Here is a 13,013-nt window from a genome sequence, read left to right as displayed (position 1 = left end):
CTGTTTTTCTCTTTCATATATCATTCATATATCAACTATATATTTTGGGGTATTTGGTTTTTTAAATGAATAAAACTTGAAGACGTCACATTTGGATATTTGAAGTTATGATTGTTATGATAGATTTTCTAGACTAAATTAAATTAAAAAATAATTGGCAGATTAATCAATAATTAAAATAACTGTACAAAGTCAAGATGATTTTAGTGGCTGCACAATGTGTGTGTACATGATTTTGACCAGAGGCTGATATGGCTAAAGGTTCACTGACCCTTATAGTGGGTTACCTGATTGTTGCTCAGTACAACAACTGAGATGATCCCTTGCTTTGCTCTCGTACAAGTCTTCTGATAACATAAGCCAAGATTCTTAAATGCATTAGTGTTCAGTGGCATCTTAGAATAACTGTAATAAATATATGAATAATTTTAATGATAGAAATGAACTAAAGTATGACATAAATCAGGAAAATAGGAAATATCAGATCAAAGATGATGTTAATATTTGGTGCCACTTTTGAAATCTGACAAAGACGAGGCTTTCCATTGTATATTATTGTTTGGGATCTGTAAAGTGTAATTTCAGATATTAAAGATACCATCACTTTGATCATGTTTAGAGTGGAAACAGTTCATTATTTGGTTTGTCAATCCACAGAAAATTAATTAGAAACTATTTTAATAATTGCTTAATTCTTTAAATCATTTTTCAAGCAAAATATTTCCTAGTTCCAGCCTCTTAATTGTGAGTCTTTATCTTTGTATTATGTGAATTGAATGATTTGGACTCTTTGGACCAATGAGGACCATGTGTTACTATTTTCTGATGTTTATGCAAATTTTTGACCAAAAAAGCAGATCAATCAATAATGACATTAATCATTAGTTGTCGCCCTAATCATGTAGTTTTATCAGGGTATCTCTATGGCTCATAATCATATTTGGGTCAGTAACCCAGCACAAGCTACTTTTATATTTGTATGTGTAATTTCATTCTGTATCTACGTCATATGAGTGTAACTGGAAAGAACTGTCTAAATGAACTACCATGACTTTTAACCTCAAGATATGTTTCTCTAGGTCCATTACCAAAATAATTTGTGAAATATTCATCTACACTTCACACCACCCCACATCATTTTTTAGGACAGGAAGAAATCTATCTGTAAAGCTGAACCCAGCCTGAGGCCTGAAACATATTTGTGGACAGTTTTGTGAGTGGCTCGTCACTGCTCCTCCTCCTCCTTCTCCTCCTCCTCCTTCTCCTGCTGCTGCTGCTGCTGCTGCTGCCGCCGTTTGCTGTGTGAAGCAGTGAGGCAGCCGCTCACACATTTAGCAAACTGGGTGTTGTTTTCACTGGCATTCCTCAATCCTGTATTAGGGATTACATCAAGCCCTGAGCAGGAAGGAATTCCTGTCATCATGTGCTCAGTGAAGGCAGCAGTCCCGGCTCGCCACAAAGAGACACGGACACAGCTGTTTGGCAGCTGAAAGCAGGTCATAGAGGTGTCTCTTTGTTTGTCTGTGGACATCACTTGTATCCAAGTGTGTCAGACAAACAAACATTTAGTGTTAGCATCAGTGGCGCCAAAACACATTTCTTAGAAGTTCACAATTTTTTCTTTGACATCAGATAAGGTCAAAATGCTCTAACCACCAAGTGAGCGAGGAATTTCCAGTTATACAACCAAAAAAAAAATGCGTCATAAAATACAGCAAAAGTAGTAGTACATGGAGGGCCACAAATAGCCTCGGTGCAGATTTCGACAGTAAAGCTACACCAGACGGAGGACATTCGGCCAACTGTACGTTTTCCAAACATCCCTCCTGACACCTCTCTATCTCCTTCATAATTCCCTCTGTTCCCTCATTTGCTGGTGACTGCAGATCGCTCTCTAGTATCCATGTTGTCCTGTCAGCAAAGCGGAGTCCACAGGGAGAGGACAGTATGGAATGGTCAACCCGGGCTCAAAATAGCACTGCAGCGAGCAAGAGCAAGTGATAGCGAGGAAGAGGAGGAGGATGGTGGGGGGGTAGTGGGGAGTTTTTAGTTGTTGTCCCTCAGGAACATAAACACACACAGGAACTGGCATTATATGGTGCTCATGTGGACAGAGAGACACACACAAATAGATGAGAGCTAAATCAAACTGAGCTTTTTGTTGCAAAATCATGAGTCACGGTGAGTCTATTCTTAGTTCGGGGGTGTTTGTGTTTGGCCAAGTTGTGTGCACTTAAAGTGATGCTGCACAAAAGGCTAGGAGAGTATCAAGGATCTGTTTGGGAACAAGCTTTGGGTCACTTTGGTCAGCGGAGCGTACACTCATCAATGCATCACAGTTATATAAAGCTGAGGAAGGCGGGGCAGAGTTCCTGATAAAATCTTAATTTAAGATTTCGAAGATTTATTTTTAAGTTTACATGGAAGTTTGTCTGGTCAGATTAGGCTGATTCCAAGAACCAGTTGTTACTCAATCATTATTTCCCACTTCTCTTGTAGAGCTTCTGGCTGTTGGCATAGGACCACACCACTCCTCAGGGGCTTTCAGTGTGAGGCCGTTGCCTTCCAACAACCACCACCACCAACACAATGCTGGGCACGAAAAAGTGAGAACGTCCGTAGTGCCAGACTCACAGGTGGAAGTGCACGACAAAAGACCAGTCAGGATCCTGCCAGGTGCGGGTAGCGGTGGGGTGGGGGAGCAGGGGAGAGAGAGGGAGAGAGAGAGGAAGGACGGCTCCGTCGGACGCGGGTGCTGTGGGTGTTTCTCTGGCAGTGTCTTAGCTGGTTGTTGTGAGGAGTGAGAACGAAGCAATCAGCAAGTATACTGCCGCAGAAATTCTTCGCAATAAGAAGCCCTGGGATCGCAGCCGTCGCTGGGAGGAGAAGAAAACCAGAGGGAGGAGGATGAGAAAAAAAAATGCAAACCAGCGTTGTAGCAAACAAGGATCCTGCTGCTACTGTAAGTTTTTACATGTGTGCCGACACTGTAGAAATTAACAAGAGCTGAGGACCCGATACAGAGTTAATTGAAGATAGATGGACTGAGAGCATGGCCCTTTGTGTTTACAGCTTCTACAATATTTACAGTTGGATCAAAGCATCAAACTTCTACACTTTGTTTTATACTTTTATGATCCTCTGCTGCCATCTTGTGACTGAAAGCAACCCCCCAGCATGCCTCTGTTCATCAGACACTGCAGCAATCTGTAAAAACCTACATTGTATTTTTCTCCCCTCCCCAATGACACAGACCCTTTCACTCAGAAAATATAGCTTGGCTTACCATAATTTGAGATTTTTTATTTTTCAGTTGCAAATGCATGTTGCTCTTATGTATGAATTTATTTTCGCTTTAAGCGTTTTCTCTGGTTGCTAACGCATTAATACTGAATATGGTTAATTTCTAATTTATCAGCTGCAGCCTAATAATTTCTTCATGTCATAAATTAAAACTGTTAAAAAGAAAGAGGAGGGGGTAAATAAAAGTTACATAACGACTGTTTTATTCATTTGCCTTGTTTGTTTTCACAGCACACATGCATTTAGTAATTATGGAAAACTTGTGTTGTGTAAACCACTTTGCACTTTGTGTAAAAGCTCTTTGAGACCCTTGAAAAAATTATGTTGCCATGCGAACACAGCAGACCTAATGAGTGCAGATGAGCAAGAGTGGCCTGGATGCCAGGTGCACACTAATTTAGGTTTTCTCTATCTCTCTCTCTCTCACACACACAACAAACACAAATGCCGCTGAATGTATGAATCCTCATTTAAGATCCAAAAAACATATTTTGTCAACTGAATCTTTTGCTGATTTATTGTTAACCCTCTATGTAAGTGTTGTAAAACTGATTGTTGTTATGTGTGATCCTGATGTGTTTGCAGCAGGACTGCAGGAAAAACACCAGCGTGCCACTGCACTGCTGTAAACAGTAAAAAAAAAAAAAAAGGGGGGGGTTGCAGTTTTTCTGGGCTGCAGCAGTGCAGAAGCAGTAAAGTCCTGCTCTCACACAAGGTCGCCGCTCTACAGCTTTAAATCTTCCTACACTTCAGCTCTTTGGTGAACCACGATTACAAGGCCGCCCAAGTATTAACAGCTGCTCGACACAAAGCGCGGCAGACATTCCTCATTACTCAAAAATGTCACAAATGTTTACTTATTATTATGGGAGGCCTGTGAGCTCAATCAACTGTTGGAAAACAAGGAAATTTACTTTGAGGCAAAATGTAACCATCAGCTGAAAATGTAAATTAAACGGGCGTTTTTCATTTTAAAATTCTTTAATTACTTCAGAATGCTGAGACGGTCCCTGTGCACTGAGGGCAACTGTCTCAGTCCTACAGTAGAAAGCTGAATGAGCAGATGCAATGTGTTACTGTGAAATGCCTTTTAAAATCTAAATACGTACTGCTGTTTTCCAACAGTTTAAATCCATTAGTTCAGTATATTCACCAGTTAGTAATACAACACAGGGCTGGAGGATATATGTTCAGTGGGAGACCTTAATGATGTTCATACAGTAAATTAGCTGGTGCTGAGATGATTAGTCATTTCATTCTAAATTAAATAGCTACAATTTTATTCTTGATCATTCATCCCAGTCAAACTGGAGGATTTGTCACTTTATCTGTGTTACACAATTACAGATTTTATTCTTTGAGATTTGTGGAGTGTAGGTTGCCTTGGGTTCTGAGAAAATTTAAAGGCTGCCTTTCACTTTCACAACATTTTATTAAAAAGAAGAAGAGTGAATTAAATAAAACAATTTGTTGGCAACAGTCCTGGACATAATATTTTTCAGATCACTACCACTCAATTGTCTAGTTTATGCATCAGTAAACAATAAAAATCTTTCCACTGCTGCTAAGATTTAATATTCTTTTGTTGCTATCGGGGCCTGTGCGAATATCCTCTTAAGTGATTCTTTTATCATTTAACTATCTTAGCTTTATGTACTCTCTGATTCTGTTTGTGTTGTGATTATTTTGTACCTTCAACTATTATTATTACTATTTTGTTTTACCATACTATCTGAAAATTCCAATGTAAAGAAACTGTATCGTTCAAGCAAGCTTTAACAAGAGGTGGGCCTGATTTTATTAAGATGCAAGGGCACATTTTTCACATGTGGTAATTAAGTTAAAACAATAATAATATCAGGTGTGGTATTCTATTCGTCACAGCTAAATGATCTAGCTCAGTGTTTATGTGCATTGCAGGATCATTTCTTATACATATACCACGTCTGGAATGAAATATTTTAACATGCTGTCACATGACATGACAAACCCTGATGCAATAATATTACTAAGGTCACACCAGTAATGACCATTAGAACCAAAAATAGACCTATACGAGTCTGCCCACTACCAGCTGACTGACTTCTGCTTTGTGTTCCGGGTTGGTGCCTCGAGGAGAGAGAAGTGAGGAAGCGCGAGGAGGAGGTAGAGAGGGAGGGGTTAAATCCTGCTAGAAAAGTTTTGTTTGGCTGCTTTAAAAGCTGTAAAGTAAGTTTGTTCAGTCACATGGCTCGGCTCTGTTTTAAATGTCGCCTGGGTTTACAGGGAAACAGCGCGGAGGGACTACAAGGTGCAACATGATAGAGTAGTCTGCTCGGAGGGAGAGTGTTTGCAAACACTGTGACACCTTTCACATGAGATAACCGTGTTCATGAGGTGACAGCAGCTCGTATTTAAACACACCAAACGATGGCAGACGGAAACCACACGGTTGTTTACTTCTCCGAGCAGGTGGTCGTTTTGTGCTCGTGCGCGCTGTCGTTCGTGGGGTCGTCGCTCATCATCCTCACCTACATTATCTGGTCAGATTTGAGGACGACTCCGAGGAAGCTCCTGGTCTACCTCTCGGTGTCTGACTGGCTGTCTGCCGTCTCCTACGCCTTCGGGGTGTGGAGAGTTTTTCCACACTGACTCGGTGGACTGCGTCGTTCAAGGAGCCATATCCACTTTCGCCAACACCAGCTCTTTCTTCTGGACCGTGGCCATCGCCGTTTACCTGTACGTCTTCATCGTGAGGTCGAGCCAAAGGGTCGCCGACAGGCTGGTGTGGGTTTTCCACCTCGTCAGGTGAGTAACGAGAGCTGATTGTTACTTTTCTGTGTTGGCTGCACCTGTGGCGAAGATAAGTTTGTCGATGGATGTTCAGACGGTTGGCCAAGTTAAGACTCAATAAATTTTGAGTGCGAATTCAGTCCCCAACAGATTTGTTATGCGTTACATAAGAAAATTTAACTGACGCTGCGCAGGTGATATTTTTACCTCACGTGCTGGTGTTGAAGCTTAGTGCTTTGAAAGTCATGGAGGAAAAGACTAACTGAAGTTAGGGACCGTCTCTAAAGCACATGCAGTTTGGACAACAGTGTTTATTTTAAAAAAAAATCCTGGTACCTTTCACATGTTTTTGAATATGTTCACTGCATGAACATTTAGAATAAAATCATGCAGTATGAAGGCTACTACTGAAGTATGACAGCTTTTTCTCACCTCAGTATCTTCTGAATATTTTGTCTGTTCCACAGAGTAGTTTTGTTTTCTTCCAGACTTCCTACCACTACTTCCAGTTTTTGCTTGTAGTTCTGCTCAGACGGTTCAGTTTTTGTTTCATCAAACCAGAGAGTTTTGCCTTATGCTGTCCTGACTCCTCTAAATGTCAAACTCTGAGCTGGCTGTCATACACCTCCCATCTAGCCTCTCCACCATTGATGGAGAGCTGATGAGAAGGTCGTCCACTCCAGCAGGTTCTCCTGTCTCTTGCAAAGGGCAAGTTCTGTTTAACTGACCTTTGGGCTCTTGGTCACCTCCCTGACCCGTCTTGCACGGTTACTCAATTTGGCCAAACAGCCAACTCAATTGTCTTTCTTTCCACAATTATTCAGGCCACTGTGCTCCTGGGAACAGTCAAGAGCTTTAGAAATGGTTTAATACCCTTGTCCTGATCTGCATGTTGCCACAGTTTTATTGCAGCAGAGGCCTACAGAGAGGTATCCTCTGACCTCACGGCTCAGTTTTTGTCCTGACATATACACAGGTGTCTGTGCCTTTTTATAAACTACGCCCAATCAGTTCAGTTTGCCACAGGGGAATGCATCTCCAGAGTGATTAAGGCAAACAGCATGCACCTGAACACAATTGTGAGCGCCACAACAAAGGGTCTGAATGCTTTTGTAGGCTAACTTTGACAATATGGTTATTGAGTGTAGATTGATGGGCAAAAATTGGTAATTTTATCCATCTAAAATTCTAAAAATCTACGAAACAAAAAGAAAAGGGCTCTCAGTGCTTTCTGAAGCCAACATATGTAACTATGTGTCACTACATTCACATTTAGTGTAGCTGAGCACAAATTATGAAACTGAAATACAGAAAGAATATGTCATATTTATTTCAATGTCACATTTTCATCCTGTTTGCTCTTGTATTTGTCCTATTATTGAGAGCACCCCATTAAGATGCTGTCACACTGTTGCCTTCAGGGTTTTTAAACAGAAATATCTTCCCCAATCAATCAACTCAAAGGTTTTTAAAAGGCACATAAATGTTGACATTGACAATATATATTCATCTTAAGTTTATATTTGTTACATTTAAAGATTAGATCGACAAAATGATTTGATTTGATCACTGAAAATATGCCTGATGTTCTACACAATGTTAGACAGAATTGTATTGTTCCCAAAATTATCTTGAATTTCATTATTTTTAAACGTTTTTAAACAATTATTACCCAGTACTGATGAGCTGATGGATTATATAACATGTCTTTTAGGTACAGTTGTTATGGGGTACCCCAACTACAAAAACAATAAAAAAAATCACAGCCACACAACTCTTTAAGATGGAGTTTCTCAGGATAAAAAAAACTTATCAAACAGGGTTTAATAAATGAATTAAAATTAGAAAACTGTTGGACTTTACTTTTAATGCTTTGAATTGGCACATACGTTTCATCCTTTGTGTCTGTTTTCCTCCTGCACATTAATGAGCTGTCTTTGTTGATTGTGAGGATGTAAGCAGGGCGTTGATTCACTGTGGGTGTAGCGCTGCATAATTGATCTATTTTTGGACACAGGAACATTTTCACCCCTGGGTACGCCTCACTGCAGTGTCCATGGTTGTCATCCTAATTTTGTTTCTGTGAATTCTCAGATGCTCCCATTGAATTGAAGATCACACAGCCAAGCCATTCATAGAGGCTTCTATACAGAACACACACACACACACACACACATGCACACAACTAGGCCTCGAGCATAGTGGTATTTATAATGAGTAGCCATGAAAATATAGTATTATTTTAAAATGGTGTCTTGAGCGGAGAAGTACTGCTTCAGGGGGAAACAAAATGAACCCAGCTTCTTAAAGAGCTGAAATCAATTTGTTGTTTTTATAACTCTGCACAGTGCAACACACAAAAGCCTTAAGCACACGGTAATCTAATCACATGGTGTCACATGTCACACTTGCAATATTTGTGTGTGGAACCCACCAAACATTTTTTTACATACAAACTGCGTGTGGATGTTTAAAAGACAGGAAGTTGACCTTTTGAGGAAGTTACATTTGATCCTGTAAACCATCTGCTTTGTGTAGCTGGGGCGTTCCTCTCATCATCACCATTGCAGCCGTGTGCATGAACAAGATTGGCTACGACGCGTCAGAGGTGTCGGTGGGCTGGTGCTGGGTCAGGATCCATGCTCCTGACCGGGTCCTGTGGATGCTGCTGACTGGGAAGATCTGGGAGTTCCTGGCTTACCTCACCCTGCCTGTCCTCTACATCCTGATCAAGAGGCACATCCACATAGCTGTGAGGACCAAACCAGGTTTCGACCTGCTGTCGGTTTTTATCTACCCGCAGAATAAATTCACTGCTAGTTACTGTGGCATCAGTTGCAACAACAGGATCATGTGCATATTTTATTTTCCTTCCTCCATGTTTAATTTTTCTTATTTACATAATAATTGAACATATTCATATTTAATTCTCTATATTAAAGAAATTATATTTAATACATCTACAATACATTTACGTTGCATAACTCTTTTGTTTCTTTGTTTTAAAAAGCTGATATTTATTTATTTATTTGATGTTTAAAAGCCCATTTGGGTCTTGATCACCATCAGAGTATACATACTCATAGAAATAATAGGACTCAAATGCAGATTTTCTTTTCATTCAAGTAGTATTTCATGAGGAAACTGAACAAATGTTGGGGGAAAAAAACTATTTTCAATCAAAAATTAAGTTGTTCATTGACTCATGATCTGCAAATTTAATTGAAATCTCTTGACAACCTCTTGAAGATAGGAAGCTAACAAAGAGCACATTAAAAGAAAGGTCAGAAGCTCAGCCTCTTTGCCAGTGGCAGTCATTTGTTTTTATCTTCAGTTTTTCATTTTTCTGTCCTGCAGCAGCAGGTCTGCTTCAAATAGTTGCCATGTTATTTTCCAATTACCTGCTATCCTTGGTCATTATATTTGTATTTTGGTGTTTTCGCTTCATGTTTTCATCTGTTGTGTCCGCTCTGTCTGACGCAGCACGCTGCCCTGTCCGAGTACCGTCCCATTTTGGCCAACAGGCCTCCGTCCCACTCCTTCTCCTCCATGGCTGACAGAAAGCTAACTCTTATTCCTGTTATCTTCATTGTCCTGCGCATTTGGAGCACAGTGCGCTTCATACTGTTGCTGGCAGGCTCTCCAGTCAGACAGAACCCAGTGTTGGTCACTCTACACGTGAGTATTCATGAAGGTTCTTTTAAAACATTGACGTCCAGTTTTCCCCTTTAATCTCAAATGTTACTCTACAGTTCATGTTTCCTTCCTCCTTTAGATGTTGTTTATGAGTCATTTTGTGTGTATGACAGCACAGAAGTATGGATGTACACGTGAGCTATCTTTAGTTTATGTGTTGTTAAAATTGAGATGGTGTGATAGGATGCTGTCTAGCCTGTGAATCATCACACATTCAAGATAAGTTCCTGTGTTTACTGCCAACTTTTCAATGTGTGAAAAGTGGCACAATAACTTTTCAAAATGTACAAACATCCCCTCTAAATGCATGAAAAATTTGTCAATACTTTTATGAAGTGATAACCTCCCAGACAGTTTACTTCATATTGTTGATTTAAGTGTGAAAAATATTTTTATTTGTTGACGTAATAATGCAATAATTCATGACAAAATGTTTTATTTCTCAATAAAAAAACAAATATTATAGTAAAATACAAATACTGAATATCTCTTTAAGAGGTTTTGTTACATTTTTAAACCTATTTTCTTACATTTTATTCCACTGTAATAACCTATTACTGCTACACTGATCTCAAAGACGTTTTTTTGGATCCAACAGGGCATTGGCAACACCTCGCAGGGAGCAGCCAACTGCATCATGTTCGTATTGTTTACTCAGCCAATTCGCACACGCCTGTGCGCCATGCTCTGCTGCTGCTCCAAGTATCGAGCAGAGGCGCAGCACTCACGTGACGCCCCTAACAGGCTGCTGCCGGGACAGGACGCCTCCACACAGAGAGAAGAGGACAGCGCCAGCCGAGCCGGGACCGATAGATGATAGAGACAGAGGAGATGAGCAAAGATCGACATGGAGGGAGCCGGTGCACGGCCTCCGTTTCTACGCTGAACCTCATTACACCGAGTGCCTGCAGAGAGGGTTGGAGATTCTGCAGGTGCATGCACATTTGTGTGTGTGTATGCTGCAGGAAAAGTCACACGCCTGCACTTCTGGTGATGAGGATGATGCTGCCCAACTGTACACCAGCGTTTGGTGAAGCATTTTGAATATGACTTAAATTGCACATGCAGATAAATTTCGTACTGTAGCTCTGTAGAAGTGCTGTATAACAAACTTTAAGCTTCCGTCATCATGTCTTTGTACACGTTTCCCATTTGCTTTTCTGAAAAATGGTACACTCCATGAAGGACAATTTTGTAGCTTTATTTATAATGGGCTCACTTACATTCTGAGGTTATCACTGTGAAATGAATATTCAGTTTTCATCTTGTTCCGCTGAGTATTCAAGTATTGTATTTATGGGGGAAAGTTACCTACATTTTATTTTAATGTAATGGAATTAATTGTAATGTAGCATTCTCACTCACTAGGTGATAAACATACTGTAAACATGTTACTTTTTACTGAGACTGAATTTTCTCTACGTTCAGTCATTGTTTTGCTGAAATGTGCTTCCGAGCTTTGAGGAGAGTGACAGCACGACACGAAAGCAGCACATTTAGTCATATTTGTACTAAACAAAGAGCGTCTGAAAGATACAAGCATCAGATGAACAGAGTAGAAGAAAACAATACTGCTGCTGTGATTTGACAAGTTTCTGTAAATGTTTTGACACTGATTTTCCAGCGGCATGAACTCAGGTTAGCTACAGCTGCAGTTGTGTACATGGAGTTTTTACATCTTTCAAGCAAGATATTCAAAATATGTTTTTAAAGTTTGAGATAGATTGCTTTAACATATTCTGTGATGTACCTTTTAATATTGGAATACATTTCCAATGTATATCCAGTCGGACTTTGGGTGTATTCAGAGGGTTTGTGTGAAGAGACTTGTTTACACCTGACAATGAGGTGACGATATAGGTGCAGTTTTCTGTCCGTGTCCAAACACCAGTTACATTAAAATATAAAACATTCTCCTATGATGCTCAATCATTCCTTTGATGTCTTTGTCTTTTGTTTCTCTAAACCTAGTCATTCTTGACTAACCTGATAGTTTCAACATTTTTTTTAGGCAGTAGTTGCAAAACTCCGTCAGCATTTGATGTGTCACCAAAATTAACTCGACGTCATTGCTGTCATTGTGGTCAGGAGGATGCATGACCTGTGATCACATGCAATCCTTCCTCCTGGAAACCGGATCCTTTCTCGTGAGCCAGACTTCTCCTTTGACCCCGGCCACCATTGGCTCCAGTTTGCTAGACTTAGCCACAGACCGAACGCATACCAAGGAGGAGTGCACAAACCAACTGACCCCCACGAGGCTCATGGGCCCTGCCCACCTTACAGCCACAAACCCACTTCCTTTAGCTCCTTCAGCTCTTTTAAATATTGTCTCAAGATCCATTGAGCTTTAATGAGCCCTTCTCTGAGACGATGCGCTTCATTCAAATAAGATTCATTACTGTGCTGATTGTTGGCCAAGGTGAGGAAGGAGAAATTCCACCATGTTGACAAGTCAATTTTCTCTTATCCTCAAGTAATTATTGTTTGTTTGACTTGCAGAGGGCAAATGCTTATTCAGGAAGTGTTGTGTAGGCGGCATCGCGGTAAGTGTATTTATGGATGTTGAATGGTCTCTGTGGCTCTGATAAATTAGTCAGCGCAAAAGTGGATGAATCTGTTGTAACAGTTCTTTACATCAGGCCAGACAGAGTTTTCATTACACTGCAACAAAACCATGGAGGGATTGCTGAAGGGGCCTACCAGGCACAGGCCCAGAGAGTCAAGGGGCTGTTTGAAGTGACTGTTATTGTTTCTTGCAGGAATTCAATCAAATGTCTACAAAGACACATAAAGTGAACTGAGAGGTGCAAAATGGCCAAAAAAAGGAGGAAGGGGGAAAAGGGGAAGGAAAAAATGCTAATTGATCATAAAGATAAGAAAAATGACTAATCAAACAAAGAGATGCAAAATGACCACAAGGCAACCCAAAATGACAATAAAGAGATGGAGTTTGGCCATAGACAGAGACAAAACAGATGCCAAACCACTACAGGGAGAAGCAATCGACTGCAGAGGCACAAAATGACTGCAAACAAACAATGCAGCATGAGTCCTTTATAGTTCCTGTATGTCTCTTTGAGGCTGAGTGTTTTGTTCCTTTGTAGGAGGGCTGGGGGACATTTTACATGTCTGTCCCCAGAGGCCAGTTGTCTCACAGTCCGTCCATGAGCAACATTTTACCCTTATGAGGGCAGGTGGTTCCCATATATCATTTCCAGAACATTTTATACTGTTTGTAC

At 40.5% G+C, this 13,013-nt stretch overlaps 1 protein-coding gene across 1 annotated transcript; it reads left to right on the top strand.

The window, feature by feature from the left end:
• The first annotated feature begins 5,297 nt into the window (after nucleotides 1-5,297).
• Nucleotides 5,298-11,684, top strand: gpr157 (G protein-coupled receptor 157). The gene is given in 5 exon segments (XM_018666154.2): nucleotides 5,298-5,922; nucleotides 5,924-6,090; nucleotides 8,614-8,827; nucleotides 9,559-9,753; nucleotides 10,370-11,684. Coding segments are annotated over 5 exon segments (1,005 nt in total). The 5' UTR covers nucleotides 5,298-5,712; the 3' UTR covers nucleotides 10,589-11,684.
• Nucleotides 11,685-13,013: the final 1,329 nt, after the last annotated feature.

This window comes from Lates calcarifer, linkage group LG6 (genome assembly GCF_001640805.2).
Source record: "Lates calcarifer isolate ASB-BC8 linkage group LG6, TLL_Latcal_v3, whole genome shotgun sequence".
Taxonomy (NCBI): Eukaryota; Metazoa; Chordata; class Actinopteri; family Centropomidae; genus Lates; species Lates calcarifer.
The sequence above is the reverse complement of the archived record's forward strand: the minus strand, read 5'-3'. Positions and strand labels throughout refer to the sequence as shown.